General features: G+C 52.5%; 1 protein-coding gene across 3 annotated transcripts; it reads left to right on the forward strand.

Annotated features, from left to right (window-relative positions):
* The first annotated feature begins 897 nt into the window (after positions 1-897).
* LOC111146019 (GLI pathogenesis related 2) lies at positions 898-21,475 on the forward strand. 3 transcript variants are annotated; one of them, XM_022501383.1, is made up of 5 exons: positions 898-976; positions 10,348-10,456; positions 10,811-10,914; positions 12,679-12,756; positions 20,550-21,475. In XM_022501383.1, exons 1-5 carry the CDS (start codon positions 964-966, stop codon positions 20,708-20,710), a joined length of 465 nt encoding a protein of 154 aa, XP_022357091.1. In that variant the 5' UTR covers positions 898-963; the 3' UTR covers positions 20,711-21,475. The 3 variants fall into 3 exon arrangements, with proteins under 3 accessions (XP_022357091.1, XP_022357092.1, XP_022357093.1); XM_022501384.1 differs by lacking the exon at positions 12,679-12,756; XM_022501385.1 differs by lacking the exons at positions 10,811-10,914; positions 12,679-12,756.

Here is a 21,475-nt window from a genome sequence, read left to right on the forward strand (position 1 = left end):
ACCACTGCCCCCAAAGTCAAGAAAGGTCGGGGTCTCTGGAAGTTAAAGGGACCCAAAGGCCCTGAGGGATAGTTAGGACTCCAGTGGGCAGAGATGAGCCTGCACCCAGACTGCAGAAACAGCCCCAGAAAAGGTGAGAAGGGATGAAGTTTCCCAGCATGTTTGGGGAATATGAAGAAGTCTAGTCTGGAGCATGGGATGAAGTTAGGGAGTTGAAGAGACAGGTCTGGAGCCAGACTTCAAGGGTGGGGGATTTGGCTTGGTTTGATACCCAGTGAGGGACAGGCCCACGGGTCAGAGCAGGGCTGCCGCACCCTCCCTGGGAGGGCCCACGCAGGGTTGGGAGGTTAGGCGGGTGAGTGCCGGACTCCAACCCTGATTCGCACCAGAGGGTATGGCAAGTGAAGAAGACAGAGATGCCCTTGGAGCCCTGTGTCACTGGGGAGCAGAAGGTGGGGCACTCAGAGACAGGTGTTTGGGAGGGTCAGGGCGAAGTGGGGAGAGCCCTGGCCCCTGGTGATGCGGGCTGGAACTGTCTCCCTCGTGCCGCGACAGTAAGCACTATGGTCCTCGCAGCGCCTCAGCGGCTTCCCTATGCACTCCCATTCCGCGTCCAGAGAGGGGCCGTTCGGGGCTGAGATCCGGAAGGTCCCCGACTCCCAGTCCACACCTGGAGAGCTCTGGACAGTCGAGGCGGTGCCCTCGCGAGGCGAGTTCTCCCGAGCCGGACTCGGAGGCGCGCAGAGCGCTGGAGGCGTGGCGCCTCTTCCGGGAAGCCGGCGGGCTGCCCCCCGGCGCCTCCGCCTGCGGCTACTACTGCCTTATAAGGCGGGGGCCGGGCCGCTCCGGGGGAGGGGCTGCGGCCGCGGGGCCTCCTCCTCTGCTGTCCAGCTGCGCGGCGCCGGCAAGAGAGCTCAGCGCAGCGCAGCGGCGGCAGGAGCCGGGGAGCGCGCCGAGCGGACCATGGGCAAGTCAGGTGAGCCCGCGGGCTGGCCGGGCGGGTGCGGGGAGGGCTCGCGAGTCTGGGCGCCGGGGCCGCCCTCCCCCCGCCTTCACACTGCCCCGCGGCGGGCAGGTGCCCCCGGGAGCGGGGCGGCCGCTGCCACGCAGGGTCAGAACGCCGGCTGCGCTGCGGGATCCGGGGTGCGGGATGGGGAGGCGTGCGGGACGAAGTGCCGGGAGGCTCCGCGCCGGCAGTTTCCGGGGCAGCCAGGAAGCCGGGGTGGCCGTCGGGCCACCAGGAGGGAGCGAGGGAAGGAGAGACCGAGGGAGGGTCCCCCTGTCTGCGAGCCAGAGATTGCGTCAGGGAGGGTTTCCAGGCGCTGATGGGATTAGCGCTCGGCGTCCGGCCAAGGCGTGGCTTTTGCTTTGTTTCTGGAGCAGAGTTAGACTTGGAAAAAGCCTCCCAACTCTGACAGCATCTCTTGCTGCAACACAGCTCGCCCCAGCCAGCTCTCTTACGGACAGCTCTGAGCATCCTTTCCTTCTGTCGTCGTCCCTCCTCCCCCGAGCGCCCCTTCTGTGCCAAGCTATGTGCCAGGCTCAGTCTGGCTCCACCGGTACAGACTCGCACTTCCTCTTTATGTCTGACCTGTCGCTGCCCATCCTCACCTCTGTGGCTGTCCCGGTGAACTTTCTAAAATGCAGATCTGTCTTGTCACTTTCTAACACCTTCCATCCCATTGTCTTTGGGAGAAAGAGTACCACTCTGCCGCTGGGCCTGGGGCCCTGTGGGAGTTTATCGGTACCCTTACCTCCCCCTCTGCACACTGCTATTAGGAGACTGGCCCGCTGGTCCCTTCCCCTGGGTTACCTCTCCCAGCGCTCACCACCAACTTTCTGTCTTTCCCACTTCGCTGAGGTTGCAAATCCTCCCCATACTTCTAGGCTCAACTCAGGCCTGGGACGGTCCCACTCTGTATCTTTCTTGTTGCAGCCCTCCCAGCAGTCAGCTTGGGTCACTGCCTCAGCCATGGACCTGTTTCCCACAGACTCCTCACTGCTGGGGCCCCGGGGGCCGAGTCTAGCCCAGCATAGTTTCTGCCTCACAGGAGGCTCTCAGTGAACAGCTATTCAACAGGGTTCAGAAGTCCTGCTTCATGGGAAGTTGGGGCTGTGAACCTCAGGTGGGTGAGGCCGGGTCCCTCCTTGAATCTCTTCTCAAGATCCAGACTCATGAGGTGCTGGTGTTGGGGGTAAGTGGCTTTCCCTGGCCTTCATCCTGACCTGCTGTGACAGGTCTGGCTTTCAGACTGTTCTGCTGATCACTTGCTGTGTGATCTTGAACAAGGCTTTTTACTTCTCTGTGCCTCAGAGGGTGGCCCATATACTCTCCAGTATGGAAAGGTGGCATGAGTTGTCATGTAGTTCAAGAACAGGGTGATAGGCGGCGATAGGGCAAGAGGATGGCAGATGTGAAAGGCATTTTGAGAAATCAACTTTTTTTCTGTACCCTCGGAGAAATCCACAAATTCTCTAAAGCCACATTTGTATCAGTTGTTTCTGCCTTCTTCCCTAAGAAACAGTTTTCCAGAACTTCAAATATTCAGCTATATGCCCATTTTTCTATCTGTTCATCCATCTATCCCTCCCTTCCTCTTTCCTTCCCTCCATCCCTCCCTCCCCTCTTCCTTCCTTTTCTCTTTCCCTCTGTCCCACCACCTATTAGCTGTGTGCCAAGCTGCAGACCCACTGCTGTTGATGCATGGCCTCTGTCCTCAGCAGAATTTATTTGGATCATGGATATGCTCTGGAAAGAGGTGGGAAGTGATTCAAGGCAGGCAGGTGCAGTGAAGAGTGGCAGGAGATCAGGGGAGGGAGAGATCTCTGCAGAGGGGACCATCGAACCTCCTCGGGGACTTGGGGATTTGGACTTTACCCATGGGACCTCAGGTGCTACTGAAAGGCATTGATCTGAAAGCCTGAGTTGTGCCAGGGTGGAGGGTGGCTAAGACGGGGAGACTTCTGTGGCTGCTCAGGAGAGGCATGTAAGGACTGCAGAGGACGAGGAGATGATAGCCAGAAGCAGACTTGGTGACTGACTTACTGTGAACATGAGGGAAGGGCCAGCAGTGTGCGTCTGGTTGCAGGCTGGTGGTGACACTCGGAGGACCAGAGATGCACAGTTAGGTGGCTCTCAGAGGTAGAAGGCAATGGCAGAGGCCGGGAAGAGCTGGTTCAGGCAGATGTCACCCCATCCCCACCCACACCACGCATACCCGGAGACCTTCCAGAATGCCGGTCCAGGCCTATCTCCCCCATAGCCACATGCATTTTATTTGGCTCTCCCAGAGACTATGAGCCCCCAGGACAGTATCTGGCTCTCCTAAGGGTCCCCAAGAGAAAGGGACTTTTCTAGGTCACCCAGGCCCCACGGCCCTTCAACACGGGCCCAGCCTTGTGGTTCCAGGCCACCAGCCTGAGGTCCTTGCCTGCAGGGCCCCTAGCACTCACAGATATTTATCTACAGAGAGGCTTTATGTGGTTCCAGAAAGACCAGGGAAAGAGCCAGCCCCTGCCTCTGCTGGGCCTCAATTTCCTCATCACTGCATAGGGGCCAATCTCTTTTTAATTTGTAACCTCAGATGTACGTTAGAGCTGTCTGGGGTTGTGGGCATTGCTGAAAAAGTATCACACAACTGACACAGCTTAAATTCCAGAAGACACTCAGGCTAGTGCTTCGAGATTCCCAGGACCTGCTCCTAGCCCGGTCTCCCTGTTGGGCTTCAGTTTGCAGCAAGTGTGATGGGGGCAGAGAAGAAAGGCAGTGGCTTCCGGCTCTGTAGAAGCCTTTGGTCCCTAATTTACCAATTATTAAGCTCCTAGTGCATGCCAGACTTGGAGCTAGGTATTTTATTTTACTTTTTTTTTTTTAAGATTTAATTTATTTATTTGACAGAGAGAGACAGAGAGAGAGAGAGAGAGAGAGAGAGACAGCCAGAGAAGGAAAAGAAGGGGAGGGAGTGGGAATGGGAGAAGCAGGCTTCCCACAGAAGAGCAGGCTTCCCACAGGGAGCCTGATGCGGGGGGGCTCGATCCCAGGACGCTGGGATCATGACCTAAGCCAAAGGCAGACGCTTAAGACTAAGCCACCCAGGTGCCCCGAGCTGGGTATTTTATACACATTACTAACATTTGTTAACAGCCTACAGGGCAGGTATTACCAATTTTGTTTATAGAGGTTGAGTACCTTGCCCGAGTTCACACCTTGACCCATAAATGGACCAACTGGGATCTGAACCGGGTTTCTGCCTTCCCAGCTGTGTGCTTTCCCCTCTACCACATGGACCACTTGCCACCTGCTCCCCACCTGCTTTTCACCCTGGATTGCAGCCCCGTAGAGACTTCTACACAGCCTGCAGTTACCTCTGGGAATCTTAGTGCCCCTCCGCCCACAGCATGCAGCACCAGAGGACAGCAGAGCAGAAGGCCTTTTAGGGACTGGCTACCCTGGGAATTCCCTACTGAGTGGGGGCTGTCACACCTCTGCTAGGGAGGGCTGTGTGGGCCAGGTCATTCCAGCAGTTCCATTTTCATGTTGATTTTATTGAAAAAAAGGGGGAGTGGTTCAAAGAAAGGGTTTCCTGCTTTGAAGATACTTTGAAAACCACAGATGTCATCCTTCCTTCACACAGATGGGGAACCAGCCCGAGCAGAAGCCCAGGGACTCGCCAGTCTGTGTGGCAGGCCTGAGGGGCCGCAGGAACACACAGCCACTCTGCAGGCCAGAGCAAGCTCTCCCTGGCTCTTTCAGTCCTTCAGGGATGAAAGTCTGTCTGCAAAGGGGCAGCCTGGGGCCAGTGCTCCGGGACATCTGTGTTCCCAGGTGGCACTTGGGCAACTCTTCATTGTCCATCGTTTTTGCCCTTAGGTAGAGGAAGACATCTGTGAAGTGGTAGTGTGCGTGATTTGAGGGAGGGAAGAAGGGGAAAGGAGGGACAACTTAGATAGGGCTGTAATGTGGACTCATTTTGTGACCTTGGGCAATTCACATGTGCAACTGAAAACCACAGTTTCCTCCACGTAAAGAGAAGGCTCCCATCCTAGTGCCTTCTCGGAGCTCATGTGTGGAGGCTCCATTCTTTTGTTCATGGACTCATTCACCCAGTAAATGTCTGAGACCAATTTAAATACCAGCAGCCCTGCTCGCTTTAAAATCTAGGTTTTGTTTTGTTTTAAGATTTTATTTATTTGAGGGAGGGAGAGAGAGAGAGCTCGTGCACAAGCCTGGGGGTGGGGCAGAGGGAAGGGAGAAGCAGGCTCCCGCTGAGCAGGGATTCCCAACATGGAGCTCCATCAGGGGACCCTGGGATCAGGACCTGAGGCACCCAGGAGCCCCTAAAATCTAGGCTTTGACAGGGCAGTTTCTCCCAAGGCCAAGGGATAAAGTGTCTCTGCCCAATAATGATGCTAGTAGACATTTAGGAACTGTTCACTGTGTTCCAGAACTGTTCTGAAGCATTTTCATAGGTTAATTCATTTAATTCTCACCACAACCGTGTGAGGTAGAAACTGTTCTGCCCATTTTATATATGGGAGAAATGAGACACAGAGTGATTAAGCGACTTGTCCAAGGTCACACAGCTAGTAAAAGGCAGAGCTGGTCTTGAATTTCCTGGAATCCAGGCAGAAAGAGCAGGAACTGCCTGCGACCCATCTGGAACTCACTTTTTTTTTTTTTTTAATCAACTTATAATTTCTCTTCCTGATAAACTAGCAAAGCCAGCTTTGCCCCAAAGGTGGGACCAGGTTGCTTTCCAACCTCTTGCCAAGGGGACCGAAGGGGCCTGTCCACAATTTCTGCCCTGACCCCTGATGGACGTCTTTGGGGAGGATTTTGGAGAGGGCAGGGAAATGAGTCAGACTGGGCCCAGGGAGGCCTCAGAAGAGGACCAATGGTGAGGGAGGAGTCTGTCCCAGCCAATAGCCCCAAGGAGGAGGGGCACGGCCTGAGTTTTTATCTGGCAGTTAGAAGCCTGGGCCCCAAGGATCTCCAAGAGCCTCCACCCCAGCACAACACTCCCTCCCCTGGTGGAGACAGCCCAGCCCTGACTCCGTAGTCGCTCAGCCACGGCAAACCTTGCCCAGGCAGCTCCTTGCACCTTCCAGCGGCTCTGACCTTAAACCCCACACCCGTCCCTGGAAGCTCCTCCTTTTCATCTGGGGCCTCTCAGACAGGTCTGTCCATAAAGGGCTTGGCATAGAGGAGGCTTCTGAGGAAGTTCTTTTCTGCTCTTCCTGCCCCTCCTCAGAGATTGGCAGGCCCAACCCCACTGGACTTGATCCTCCTCCCGGATCTGATGACCCCACTGTCTCTTCAGTGTGTTTCCTCTGTCTCCTGGGCCTCAGGGGTGGTATAGAGTTAAGGACAGGGTTTCCCTCTTCGTGGGTCTACTACCCCTGGACCATTTGTGGGAACTTGCGTAGGTAACTTCCCTTCTGGAGCCTCAGTTTCCTTATCAAATAAAAGGTACAGTGGTGGGGGCTCCCACAAAAGGTGGCAAAAAGCAAATAAAATCATGCACAGGCTTGGCACCTGGAAATGGTTGGTCAGCAAAAGAAAGGACCTCTTCCATTCTGGGCTAACACCCTGAGCCTGTAGGAGTTCTCTGAGCCTTGGTTTACCCTCCTACAACATAAGGACATTATTCCTACCCTCCCCGATTGGGGGGGTGGCTGTAAGGGCTCTCCCTGTCTAATGTGGGGATGGGTGGGTTTTCTTTGACTTTTTAATATTTACATTTATCTATGTTCTAGGGTTTTTGTACAGAATAAGGTGTGCCTTTCGCTGGGTGTGTTCACAAGTGATATCTTGCCTCCGGAGGCTAAGGCCCTGCTCTAAGGAGTCTCCTGGGCAGGGACTGGCCTCTGAAGTATGGTTGGGGATAGGGAGAGAAGGCTCCCCTACCAAAAAGTCTTCCTGACCCCTGTCTAGAAAACCTGACCCAGGACACTGGCCTTGCTGGCGACAGTGATCAGCGTGGGCTTCTGGGCACCAAGCTTAGATTGGGCTCAGGAACTTTCACTTTTGTTTCTTTTTACTTCTCACATTCTGGTGTGACCTAGTTTTTAGCAGCTTTGTGTGTCCCTCTCTGCCAAAAAGACTGCAGGACCTACAGCACTGCTGGGCGCAGTGCGACCTGAGCCCGGCACTCAGAGCTGGCTTTAACCTGGCTTCACCTCAGCTAACCCACCCACTCCCCATATTTCCCCCTCCTCCCCATAGCCCTGGGTCCACCAGCTCCTGCATCCTGCCTGGCTCTTTCTGTGTCCGCTTTGCCTCCTTACTGCCTCCTCCGGGGAGGATTCCCTGGTACATCGGTGGTCCCCATAGCCCACCCTCCTCAGTCCCATGCACCTCCTGTGGTGTCCCACTGTGGCCTGCGGGGGACATGGGAGCTGGCAGGGACATTAGTGTGGGCCTCACCAAGCCCGTCTCTCAGATGGGGATCCTCTGCCCCTTGACTGTGTGCACCCACACCTGCCCCTGCACAGACACATACACTTGTGATCACTGCATCTCCTTAGAGAAGCTCCAAACTCGCTGCAAGTGTGAGGTCAGCCATTACTTGTCTCTTCTCACCCCACCCTGATGGGACCTTATGGGATCTCAGGATTGGAGGGACTTGAGGGTCATCCAGTTGGCCTCCAGTGCCTGAACCCTTTTGAGACGAGTCACTTGTTTGTACTCCCCCAGTGCTGGAGAGCTCATTACCTTGTAAGGTCACTCTTTCAGTTTTTGTGGAAAGCTTTGATTGCAAGATCTTTCTTGGGCTGAGCTAAAATCTGTCATCCTGCCTTTTTACCCATTGGCCCTGATTTTGCCCTCTGGAGCCCCAGAATTACCAGAGGTCTCCACTGTGTCTTCCAAAGGCTGATCTCCAGGATGAACAGACCCAGTTCTTGCCACCTTCCTTATAAGACCCTGTTTCCAACCCCTTCTCCACCTGGCCACCACTTGTGGACACACTTCCGATAGTTGCTGCCTCTCAGACAAAGCCAGGGCCAGGCTGGGTGAGGAAATCCAGCTGAACACCGGCTCCTGCAGGACTGGCAATGCCTTGCCCAGGGGCTGGTGGCACTCTGGCCTCCAGGCCGCCCTACCGACTCCTTTGCATCTCTTCGACTAGAACCCCTCTGGCTCCCACCAGTCGCTATGGCTTCCATCTGACATATTCTCTAAGAACCTCTGTGACTCCATTATCTCAAATACCACATTAACATACTGAACCCCAATTTTTGTTTTTATTGCTCTGGTAGAAAACACGGGACACAAAATTCACCATCCTCACCATTTCAGAGCCTACGGTTCAGTGGCATTATGTACATTCACATGTACGTAATGTTGTTGTACAACAGATCTCCAGAACTTTTCCATCCTGAAAATCTGAAACTCCACCCAGTAAACAGTACCTTCCCTTGTCCTCCTCCCTCCCATAAACCTGACATCTTTACCTTTCATACCAACAAGGGTTTGTCCCCTCTCTTGACCACAAAGACCTGAAGAGTTCAGGTCACAGCTCCTCCCCTGTCTCGGTGGCAAGATGGTAGCAAGCAGCTACCATCACCCCTTCCTTCGTGGTGTCCCCCATGTCTGCCTGTCAGCTACAACCTCCCAAATCCTGCCGTTCAGCCCCCCTGCCCCTGTCCACATTGCTGTGACCAGACCTCACTGAACTGCCCCGCGGGGCCCCACAGGCCTAACTCATCAGGTGATTAGAACCCCCTTGGGCCGGCTCAACTGCCACCCACCGTGGGCGTGACCCACAGTCACCTCGCCTGTCCTGGCCCACATGTAGCCCAGAGCTCCCTGAAGGCAGGCCCCGGCCTGGGTCTTCCTTCTCCTGCATCGCCTCAGAGACCCAGTGGGATTTGATTCAAAGCCCCGGGAGACCTGGGGAATCTGGCTGAGGCAGGGGAAGAAGACTCCCTGTTGGGTCATGTCGGTCTCTGGGGTGAGAAGAGCAGAGGAGAGGAGAGGAGGCTGGCGAATGACCTTGGGCGGGGGGAGGAGTAGCTCTTCTTCACCCTCCACGTGCACCCTTACCGCCCACGGCCAAGCCTCAGGGACAGGCCCCTGCCAGGAGAGACAAACTCTGTGTAACGACCCTGTGGCTCTTACTAATAACCCACACGACTCGCTCCCAGATTCCCTCTGCTGGTGCTCAGTGTCTTCCAACCAGCCTCACTAGCTTCTGTCTGAGCCACTTTGGGGCCTCCAATCAGGGGCCACCTTCCTGATCCCCAAGCCCATGGTAGGTTACTTTTCTCCAAGTTCCTCTTGGCTTCCTCACCTGCACCTTGGCTATCACTCTGCCGGTGCCTCTTTACAAGGCTGCCTCCCTCTGTGTGTGAGCTCCCTGAGGGCTGGACGAGGTGGATGTGTCTCTGGAGCTCTTGTACAATCCAGGAGGCCGGTGTGGAGGAGGCACTCAGAGACCAGATGAACCGATGGGTGGGTGATGGGTGGCTGGCTGTGGCTGAACAGATGATGAACCACAAGATGGACGGAGGAGTGGTGGGGAGACGGATGGAGGGTGGGGGATGGAGGGGGTTCCATTCCAGAGCCAAACTGGGGTGACTTCTGTCCGCTGTTGACCTTGCCTCCACCCACTTATTCTCTCTCTAACTGCAGCCTCCTTGAGCTTGTCCTTTCTGAGGTCATGACCCAGTTGCATCCCTGGGCCCAGCTGACCCCCCCACCCCCCCCACCACATTCTTTTCCACCCTGTCCCCTCAATCCACTTCCCCAGTGCTGTCCTCCCTAGGCCCTTCTTTATCTGTCCCAGTCTTTTTGGTTTCCACAGCACAGTATGGGTACCCTCGCCACAGCCAGGCCTGTTCTCCCTGGGCTGCCACCTCCAGCCCTTCCCAGCCCCCACCATACCCCATAGGTCTGGTCTGAGCTCTTCAGTCTCCATACATTTTGTCCCAGCGGTTCCATTGCTCCCTATCCCGCCCCGCAGCCCCCCACGCCTTCTGTGCACCTGCGGCCCAGCCTCCACTCAGCGGCCAGCGGGGTCTCCCAGAAACACAGGTGTCCTCCTCTCAGCCCCTTGTGCCCATTCAGCCCCTTCCCGCTGCCCTGGATAAATCCCCAGTTCTCTCATGTGCGGTCCACGGGCCCTACCTGACCCAGGAGGTGCCACTGTGCAGAGATGGGGAGGCTGGCTCAGGGGTGTGGAGCAGGGTGTCCCTGTCGCCCGGCTGGCCTGGGTGCCGAAGGGGAGCACAGTCTCGCCCTGCAGCCTGGGGCTCAGGCTGGGCGGCATTCTGAAGCCGCCATCGCACTTTTTTGGTGGGTCCCTTCTCTGCACTGAGACCTTCTCCATTTTGAAATCATTGCAGCTTCCAAGCAGTTTAATAATGAGGTCCTGAAGGCCCACAACGAGTACCGGCGGCAGCACGGTGTCCCCCCACTGAAGCTCTGCAAGAAACTTAACCGGGAGGCTCAGCAGTGAGTCCCCAGAGCGCGGGGGTGACGCGGGCCCTTCACGGCGCTATCACGGGGCAGGGGGAGGGGGAAGGCAGGGGGCAGCCCGGAGGACGTGGGTTTGAGGGGCAGGTACAGCCAGGCTTGAATAAATAACCCTTGCGCCACTGACCTCGGCAGGTCCTTTTCCTCTGAGCCTCGGTTTGCTCCTCTGTAAAATGGGGCTATTGTGGGGCTCAGAAGAGCAGCTGGCGTGATGCTCCCGATCTCCACGGCCAGCCTGGGGCGGGAAAGGAGGCTGGGCCGCAGCAGCTTAGGGCTCACATCCCGGGGCTTCCCTGAGCGGGCCCGCTCTGAGGGGCGCGTGGACTCTGGCAGGTATTCGGAGGCCCTGGCCAGCACGAGGATCCTCAAGCACAGCCCGGAGTCCAGTCGTGGCCAGTGCGGAGAGAACCTGGCATGGGCCTCCTACGATCAGACAGGTAGGTCGCTTTCTCGGCTGCCCTCCCCCTCCTCCCCTCTGGCTGAGCTGGGCCCAGGACATCCAGTGTTCAGGCCCCAGCACCCCCCTCCATGTAGCCTTGGAGCCACAGGCCCAGAGAGGGAAAGGGGCCCCAGAGCTCTCTGTGTGTGCTCCCGGGGGCTGCCTGCAGCTCTCCGAAGTCTCAGATGGCCAGCTCGGGGATGGGCCTGTGCCGGGTGCCAGGGACACAGAGATGAGTCAGACTGCCCGGCCCTCCCCCTCGGAAGAGCTCCCAGCTGGGGCGTGGGGGCGGGGGCGAAAGTCTTGTCTCTGCCCTTTCTGTGCAGTTTCAGCCTGACCCTGTAGGCTCCCAAGTATCCCCAGCTGCAGTTTTGCTTTCTTCCCATTTTGCTTTCATTTTTAAAATGTTGGTGTATTCATTTTTATCATCAGAAAAATGCAATTGAGCTTCTTCCATGTTAGGAAAAAAAAAATGAGAAAGATAATCCCTCCATCTGAGGTCACAGCCTGGAATGGTGATCCCGCCACACTGACCAAACATTCTTGAGCTTCCCGGCTCTGACGAGGCTGTCCTGGCTTTTTAGGAAAAATGCTGGAGAGAGACACTTTGCCCTCTGAAGTCTTCTCCAGACCCCAGTGGGAGATGGCTGCTCCCTCCTTCCTGGGCCTAACATTCCTGGGAGTTCCCCTGGGGAGGCCTGCTGTCCTCCTCTCGGTTTCCCTTCCCTGAGCTGCCGGCCCGCAGAGCGGGAGAGGTGAGCCCACGCTGGAGCCTGCAGCCTCCTTTCCAGGCCGGGGCCATGGGCCCTAATGGGGAGAAGGCTCCCTGAAGGGTCAGGAACCAGCAGGCAATGGAGGTGATTGGTCCCAGCCTTGCGTTGGTCCCCTATAGAGCCCTGAGCAAGTTGCTACCCTCTGTGGCCCCAGTTTCCCCATCCCTCTCCACAGACTGTCTTTATCCCCACCCTGGGGACACATTGGGATCTTTTGCAGCACTTTTAGAAAAGACCCATGCCTGGGTCTCTCCTCCAGAGACACTGACACAGTCTGTGGCAGGCCCCAGGCATCGGCCTGGTTTCAGTGCTCCCCAGGTGAGACCCGTGTGTGGAGGCCTGGCTGCTCGAAGTGTGGTCCTTGGGGAAGCAGTGGCATCTGGGAGCTTGTTACAAATGCAAACTCAGAGGCTGCAGCTTTGACCTAGGCAGTCAGAATCCAAATTTTAACAAGTGCCCCAGGTGATCCATGTACATGTGAAAGTTAAGGGTAAGACTTAACTGCTGTGGAATGGAGGCTCCCACAGTGGCCTGGACATCAACAGCTCCCAGGGAAATGCTGTGGGTTTTCTCCTGCCTGGAGTGGAGACCCTGACCCACCAGCCCAAGGGCCTTTCCTCCTGTGGTTATTTCAGGAGACACACTTAGGTTGGGGTGAGGGCAGAGTGTCCCGAAAACTCAGAGCATCATTAGAAGCCCTTGGAGTACGTTGCATACAACCCTTGTACAGAGGCCCAGAGAGAGGAAGGCCTTGCGCGGGATTACACCATAAATTAGCGGCAGGGCCGGTCCCCCAAAGCCAGGCCAAGGGTCTTCCTAAGCAAGGCCCTCTCTGCAGAGGGGAATGGGCAGGGGTCCCTGTTTCAGCTCACTGGTGCTTTATCAGACGTCTATGGGGTGTGTGGTTTGGGGTTAGTGGGAGAAGGTGGAAGGAGTAGCGAGTGGGTTAATTTTGCTGCCGAGTTTGAAACAGTGTCTTTTCCATACAGGAAAGGAGGTGGCTGATCGATGGTACAGTGAAATCAAGAACTACAACTTCCAGCAGCCTGGCTTCACCTCTGGGACTGGTGAGTGAGGGGGTCACCCCCGTGGCCTGGGCCTGGGCAGGGTTGCAGTTTGGGCCTCTGACTTTGGAAAGGTACTAACCCTCTGAAAATCAATCGTGTCTCTCCTCTTTTACCTCTTCTGTATTTCTCTGGTTTGACTTCACCCAAAGGGCAGTACTGTCCCCGTCACTTCCTCCAACACTCATGCACCCCGCTCTGAGTACACCCGATCCAGGAATTCCTGTCCCACCAGCTCCAAGTTCTCCACATGACTAGAGTGTGCCGTAAGGAGGCTGTCGATTTTAAAAATTCCCAGGTGCCTCCTCCCAGAAGTGGTGGTATAACCGGTCATCCTCCTGCCAGTTTTGGTCCCCTCCAATCCAGCCTGCTCCAGCATCCAGAATATTCTTTCTAAAGCCCTCTCATCAGGAAAAGGGCCACACTGTTCACTCTCTCCTTCTAGTCTTAACTCCCTCCCCCTCATACCCTGCATCCTTCCAAGGTGCTCCCCACACCTCCAGCCTCCCAGGCGTCTCCCCTGCCCCCCAACTCCCACCCCTTCACCTGTTCTCTCCAGTTTGCGTTCAGATGAGCTTGGAGCGCAGACAGCCTAGATCTGCTCTCAGCTCCAGCACTAGTCGTGTGAATTTAGGTTGCCTCTCTGTCCTTCCCTGTCCCATAGGGCGAGGGGCAAGGCGGTAGCCTCTAGGGGACATTCTGAGAGCCTGTGTGTAGATGCAGGGCAGTGCCACAGGCCATAGCGGCCTTGGGACCGTCCCGCTTTCCTGTGAGGCCTCCAGGGTGAGCAGGAAACATTTAGCTGACTGAGGCCCCAGGCAACCGCTCTGTGTTCTGGACCCCCACCTGCCCCTCAGCCGACTCCCCTCACCTGACACCTGTCTTTCCTCAGAACTGACTCAGATCTACTTGCGGCCCAGGAGGGGTTGGACAGGACTGAGAGTTTCTCTGACAAAAGGAGCCAGGGAAGCTGAAAAGGGGATTCCCTGCCCATCCCTACCCTACCCTACCCCATCCCACCCATGGGTGGAGCCCCTGTGGCCTCTCACCCTCTGGAAGATTCTTCCGCAGCAGGAAGTGACATGCTCTCAGAGCCAGTCACTGTTTCCTGTGGTTTGCTGCTCACCCCTTTGGGGCAGAGGTTCTTGCAACAGTGTGGGCAGGACTGTGGGGCAGAGGTGCAGATCTACTGAGGCATTTCTCTTCTTAGCTGTCCAGCCAGGGGTAAGGAAGCTGCTCTCAGTGGTGGTTCTGTGGCAGTTAAATTCAAGAAGTGAGGGAAGGAACAGGAACAACCTTCTCCCAGTGATCAAAGCTCTTTGAAGACCCAGAACCTATCTTTTCATAAAGTTCAATGTCCAGAAGACATTGTATTTCGCACCCTCTGGATTTGCTTTTCCCAGGAGCAAGGCTCCCGAGCAACTGGACATGTGTCAGAGCAAGTTACTAGCGTTGCTCCTGTGTGCCTGCCACTTGACAATTACAAAGTGACTCCACATTCCTGGCCACGTGAGCCTCACAGCACCAGTTGTAGGTGGGGCTTTATTCTATCCATTTTGCAGAGGAGGAAACTGAGGCCCAGAAAGAGGAAGAGACTTATTATAGATCTCCTATCCTCAATCCGATGTTTTTTCCATGGCTCCTGCTCCAAGGTGGGAGTCTCGCAAGTGTCAGAGCTGGGAATGGAGCTTGCCATGATCACTGACCACCTGTCCAACCTGTTGCCCCACATCTCCCATCCCTAAAGAGGAAAACCGCAGAACAACTAGCTCCTAGGCTGTCCCACTCAGGTGCCAGTGGGCAATGCCTGGGGACAGACAGAGCCTGATCCTAAGACAGGAGCACAGCTTTGGGTGGTGGTAGAATGAGAGTTTGCAAGACCCTTAAAGATCCTCAGGCCCATTCCCCATGCCTCATTCCCTGACCTGAGTCCATGTTGTAGGGAAAGAGACTTTGAAATACCCTGTAATCTATCCCCACCCACCCTGAGTCAGCGCATCTAGTGATGAGGGGCACAGTCCTATGCTACAAGCTGAGTGGAGAAAAACTGTTTCTTGCAACTCCTTTGTTACCTTTTTTTTTTTTTAAAGATTATTTATTTATTTGAGAGAGAGAGAGAGAGCATGAGATGGGGGAGGATCAGAGGGAGATGCAGACTCCCTAGCCCATGTAGGACTCCATCCTGGGACTCCAGGATCATGACCTGAGCCGAAGGCAGTCACTTAACCAACTGAGCCACCCAGACACCCCCTTTATTACATTCTATTTTAATACATAGATTGGTTTGTTTATTTATTCTGAATAAATAATACTTCTACATGACATGAAATCTGCAAACTGTATAAAGTAAAAAGTCATCCTTCCATTCCTGGTCTCTAGCACTTTCCCTTCCATTTCTTATTTATTATCCTAGAGTTGGTCCTATCTTATACCAGCATTAAGTAAATATGTTCTCTTTTCCCCTTTTTTCTACCCTGGTCTATGATCTGTTTTGCATTTGCTTTCTTCACCCAGCAGATTGTAAGAGATTGTTCCATGTTAATACAAAAAGAGCTTTGTCGTTCTTTCTTACTGTTACCCATTATCATTATTCTCTTGCAGAAACATACTGTGACTTATTTAATGTGTCTTTCAACTGTATATTCTAGGGCTTTTGGGTCGGTTGCAGGAAAGAGGATGTGATCCCTTTAGAAAAAAAAAAGAAAAGGTTTTGTGTCTGGTTTTGTGTCAGTTAGTGATTTAGTTAGAAACCACTGTGTGTCTGATGGTTGCTAAGGAAGTTGTATCCTTTAACTCGTCTCTAAATAACCACACTTAATTATCTCTGGACAGAAACCTCCCTGGCCAGAGGGAAAATCACTTAGTCTCCTCTGTTTGGAAAAGGCCTCCACGGGCCCACATGCTGCTTGTGTCTGTGATCATTTTCTTGGCAACCCGTGGAAAAATGGCAGTTCTTCCTCGCCCGGGCAACAGAGGAAGCAGGTGGTCAGTAGCCAGAGTCCAGTTCTTTTGAGAGAAAAGGCTCACACGTGTCGAAGAGCTTGAGCCTTAATGAAAAGGCAGCCTTTGGGAACGGTGACACCTCACCAAGCTGCTGGACAGCCTGGAGCTGTGACTCAGAGAGTAGGAGGACCCAGGGGGAAGAGGCAAGAAGCGTTTCTCTTTGATTTTGAGGTGAAAATCAGAGATTAGCGAGCACTGGTTAATACAAGTTTAAGGATAAGTGAAAAAGATGCATCGGGGCACCTGGGTAGCTCAGTTGGTTAAGCGGCTGCCTTCGGCTCAGGTCATGATTCCAGCGTCCTGGAATCGAGCCCCGCATCAGGCTCCCTGCTTAGCGGAGAGCCTGCTTCTCTCTTTCCCTCTGCCTGCTGCTCTGCTTACTTACGCTCTCTATCTCTGTCAAATAAATAAATAAAATCTTAAAAAGAAAAAAAAGATGCGTAGTTGTGCCTGGGGTTTGTTTTCCTTGAGTTCTTGCTTTGATTTTATCACAGCAGCTCTGCTGATTACTATTTATGGTTTGTTATTCTTGTAAACAATTTGGTAACCTCAGATCTTCTATGGACATAGACAATTAAATAAAGTATTACCTACATTTAGAAATCATAAAAATGGAGTTCATCTGTAGGACGAAATACACACAATCTTTTTTTTAAAAGATTTTTTTTATTCGTGAGTGAGAGTGAGTGAGAGAGAGAGAGAGCACATGCAGGGGGAGCAGCAGAGGGAGAAGCAGACTCCCTGCTGAGCAGAGAGCCGGGTGGGGTGCGGGGCTCCGTCCCAGGATCCTGGGATCATGACCCAAGCCGAAGGCAGACACTTAACTGACTGAGCCACCCAGGTTCCCCCTTTCTTTCTTTTTCTCTCTTTCTTTCTTCTTTATCTTCTGGTAAAACATATTTACCATAAAAATAACCATTTTGGGGTGTCTGGATGGCTCAGTGGGTAAAGCCTCTGCCTTTGGCCCAGGTCATGATCTCAGGGTTCTGGGATCGAGCCCCGCATTGGCCTCTCTGCTCAGCGGGGAGCCTGCTTCTCCCTCTCTCTCTCCGTCTGCCTCTCTGCCTACCTGTAATCTCTCTATCTTTCTGTCAAATAATTAAAAATCTTAAAAAAAAAAACCATTTTTAGGGGCAAATCTCACAGGGAGCCTGCTTCTCCCTCTGCCTCTCTCTCTGTCTCTCGTGAATACATAAATAAAATCTTCAAAAAATTAATCATTTTAAGAGCACAGTTCAGTGAAATTAAATACATTCACTTTGTTGTACAACCATTGCCCTATCCATCTCCAGAACTTTTCAGTCATCTCAAATTGAACCCATTAAACAATAACTCCCATCCCTCCCTCTCTCCCTGCCCACCCGTAAGCTCTGGTGACCACTCTTCTACTTTCTGTCACTGTGAGTTTGGTGATTCTCGGTATCATATAAGTAGAGTCATATAATATTTGTCTTTCAGTGTCTGGTTTATTTCACTTAGCATAAAGTCCTCAAGGTTCATCCTCAAGGTAGAATATATCAGAATTTCATTTTTAAGGCTGAATAATATTTTATTGTATGTGTATTTATAACATTTTGTTTATCCATTCATCCATTGGTGGACATTTGGGTTTTTTTCCCCTTTTGGCTACTGTGAGTGGTGCTGCTATAAACACGAGTGTACCAGTATCTGAGTCCCTGCTTTCAGTTCCTTGGGGTTTATTCCTGGAAGTGGAATTGCTGGTTTAGATGGTAATTCTATATTTCATTTTTTTTTAAAGATTTTTATTTATTTATTTGACAGAGAGAGAGATCACAAGCAGACAGAGAGGCAGGCAGAGAGAGAGGAAGGGAAGCAGGCTCCCTGCTGAGCAGAGAGAGAGAGAGAGCCCGATGCGGGGCTCAATCCCAGGACCCCGGGATCATGACCTGAGCCGAAGGCAGAGGCTTAACCCACTGAGCCACCCAGGTGCCCCTCTATATTTCATTTTTTAAGGAACCCCCGTACTGTCTGCCACAGCGGCTGCACCATTTCACATTCCCCCAGCAGCGCACAAGGGTTCCAAGTGCTGCACATCCTCACCGACACTTGTTATTTTCTTCTTCTTTTTCTTTTTTAAAAGATTTTATTTATTTATTTGCCAGGGAGAGAGAAAGAGTGAAAGAGTGAGAGAGTACAAGCAGGGGAAGCAGCAGGCAGAGGGCAAAGCAGGCTCCCCACTGAGCAGGGAGCCCGATGCAGGACTCGATCCCAGGACCCCGAGATCATGACCCAAGCCGAAGGCAGACGCTTAACTGACTGAGCCACCCAGGCGCCCCTGTTATTTTCTTTAAAAAAAAAAAAAAAATCCACCCAAAGAGGTGTAAAATGGCTACCTCTTTCTTTCTTATCCTGTGGGATACTTTGCCATTCTGATTCAATTTTCCTCCTTTCCTCTGTCTCTTTCATTTATATCAGATATTGGGAGAGCATCTCCTTTGTGTCAAGCTCAGTGCTAAACACTGGGGATATTGTGACCAGTAAGTCAGGCATGGGGGTGCCTGGGGGGCTCAGTCGGTTAAGTGCCTGCCTTCAGCTCCGTTCCTGATCTCCTGGTCCTGATATCGAGCCCCGCAGTCAGGCTGTCTGCGCAGCAGGGTGTCTGCTTTTCTCTCTGTGCTATCTCTCTTGCTCTCGCTTTCTCTCCTATAAATAAATAAAATCTTAAAAAAATAAAATAAAATAAGACAAGTGTGGTCCCTACCCTCAAGGAGGAAACATAATCTCTTCAGTGTTGTTTGAGCAAATGAATGTCATTCTGTGCTATGGAAGTCAATATTTGACCTGTCAAAGGATCTCTGAGTCCTTAACAGTGAAGGTGCAAAGGGTAAGCACCCTCTACTCCTTGGAGACAGAAGAATTTATGGTCACTGAGCAAAGAGTACATTACAGCAACTCTTTTACTCCCCAAGTGGAAGGGGAGTGGGACGCTGAGCTATATGAAAAGTTGGAAGGAAGCAGTGAGTGAGGGGCAGGCAGCCTCAATAGCAGGACACAATAGCTGAGAAGCTTAACAAACCACAGAAGTGTCTAGAAGGTCAGGCAGTAGCTTGAGAAGGAACCAGGCTGCTTGGCTTAGAGCAGAGGGAATTAAGGAGGCTCCAACTTGTGAAGATTTCAAAGAGTGCAAAATGTAGAAGGCCTGCACTTGCAGTGAGGGTAGAAGCCAAGTCCAAGATGGTTTTTCCATCTACCTTTTCATTCATCCCACGTATTCATGCAACGAAGGTTTATTTTACACTTTTCATGTGCCAGGCTGGGCCAGGGTACCGAGTATACTTTGCTGAATAAAACAGTTTCATTCTTGCCCCTGTGAGTCTGAGAGCCCTAGCGATGGAGCCAAGCAAATGAACAAGAAATCAAACACACGTAGCATTGCAAATGGAAGAATGCTATGAGGGGGAAGAACAGGGTATGATAGGATGATCTTGGGAGGGAGGTGTTGAGGAAATAAGTGATTGTGAAAGGCTTCTCTGCACAAGTGACATTCGGGCTGAGGCCTAAGGGATAAGATGTTGGTCATCAGGAGAGCATTCCACACAGTGGCCAATGTGTGCAGGGGTTCCATGGTGGGGACTAACCTGATATGTTCAAGTAATGGAAAGGAGGCCCTTGGGCCAAAGCATCCCCTTTCATTCTAGGTGCAACTGGAAGCAGTTGAGGGATTTTTAAGTGGGGAAGTAAACAGATATGACTTATGTCTAAAAATGGTTACTCTGGCTCCTTTAGAGAAAGTGAATTGGAGGAGGCAAAGGTGGGTGCTGGGGAACCAGTCAAAGGCTATTAACAGTGGTCCACATGAGAAAGTTTGTGGTTGGAACCCAAGTTTGGGGAGTGGATAGACTTAAGATCTGTTTTGGAGTTAGAGTCTCCAGGATTGAATTATGGGTTGTAGAGGGGGTAATGAGGGAGAGGGAGGAATACAGATCAGTCCCTAGGGTTGTGTGCATGGAGGGAACATAAATGGAAAAGGAAGGTAGGAAGAGCAATGACTCTGGGGGTAACCAAAATCAGTAGTGAGGTTTGGACAGGTGACATTCGAGATGCCTGTGAGCCATCCAAGTGGAAATGTCAAGTAAGTAGTTGCATCTGGAACACAGAGGAGAGATCTGGGCTAGGGAAATAAATTTGGGAGCCAGAGAATGATGGAATTGCCTAAAAGAGCGCAGCAGGTAAAGAAAAGCAAGCCCAGGACTGAGCCTTGGGAAGGGCGGGCGGGCCCCTCCAGCATTTATCAGGAAATGGAAGAGGCGGAAGAGGCAGAAGAGGAAGATGGGAATGCCCAAAGAGGGCAGCATCATGGAAACCAAAAGAGAGGGTACTTCAAAAAGGGGAGGAGTCGACTATTAAATGTTCCTGAGATGTCAAGTAAGAGAGGGACAAAAAGTGATCTTCAGGGAGAAACATGGAGATCATGCATGACCTTGAAGAATAGAGTCTGGGGGGCGCGGAGGGGTGGAGGCAGGTGCCAGTGGCGTGGCATCCTAACTGTTGGGCTCACTTGGCTTTGTTGTGATCTCCGGGACACCACGACACCTTTGGGCATCTGGAAACGGTGAGGTGAGGAGGGTCTGTGTGGCTGATTGAGAGGACCCAGTGCCTCAGAAAGTCAGGCAGGGGAGTGTTCTCTGTCTCCTGCCTCTGACTGGTGTGTGTGAAGCTCAAGCTTCCCAAGCCTGACAAGATGGTGCAGGGTTCGAGAACCCCTGGAAACGTCCTTCTCCAGATTCTGCCCACTAACCTGTTTCCCTCTCCCCCTGCCTCTGCCCCTCCAGGACACTTCACAGCCATGGTGTGGAAGAATACGAAGAAGATGGGAGTGGGGAAGGCATCCGCAAGCGATGGGTCTTCCTTCGTGGTGGCCCGATACTTCCCTGCAGGGAATGTCGTCAACCAGGGCTTCTTTGAAGAAAATGTCCTGCCTCCAAGGAAGTAATTCATTAAATGGAATGGGAACGTGGCAGACTTAACATGGATACGAAGTGCCTAGAACAACAAAAACTCAGCTGCATGTCTGTCCCTGTGGGTGTATGTGCTTGTGTGGGGGATGCTTTTGAGTGTCTCTTGCACATACACTTGGATATACAGTTCTGTACGAACTTATTCTTATCGAAAGAAATGAGCCTATTGAAAGCCTTTACCCTGATGGTTACTTAGACCACAATTATTTGGACTTAGGGGGAAAACAAAAAATCAATTTTAAAACTTTTTTTTTTTTCTAAGCGAACTTCTTTTGTACATTTCTTATAATATCCATCCCTGGTCTTTTTCTAATTCCAAATGTTTGTGATGCTTCAAGGTGAAGTTCATTTTATGGGATCTTCATGCATTGTAATCTACTTCTGGTAGATATTTAAGATTATTAAACCCTCATCTAAATGTAACATAAAACCGCTTTAAACACATAAATATAAAGCAGCTTCCATTGGAAACATGGGACAGGCAGGAACTGCCTTTCACAGAATAATCGAGATTTCTCAGTTTTAAGACATGATGTCATCTGCATGCCTCCTGGAATTCTCTGAGGGGAATGCCAAAGAACAAATGGAGAGAAAAGTTTCACTTCCTTGCATTTTCTCCCTTTAAATAGCAAAGTACCACTACTCACCACCACCCTTGTCCCCCTCCCACCTTTTCTCTTAAAATCCTCTGGCATCTCAGAGCTCCATATGTGCCTCCCGGTTCCTGGGGCCTCGGGTCA

This window comes from Enhydra lutris, unplaced genomic scaffold (genome assembly GCF_002288905.1).
Source record: "Enhydra lutris kenyoni isolate GAN:26980312 unplaced genomic scaffold, ASM228890v2 scaffoldscaffold13, whole genome shotgun sequence".
Lineage (NCBI taxonomy): Eukaryota > Metazoa > Chordata > Mammalia > Carnivora > Mustelidae > Enhydra > Enhydra lutris.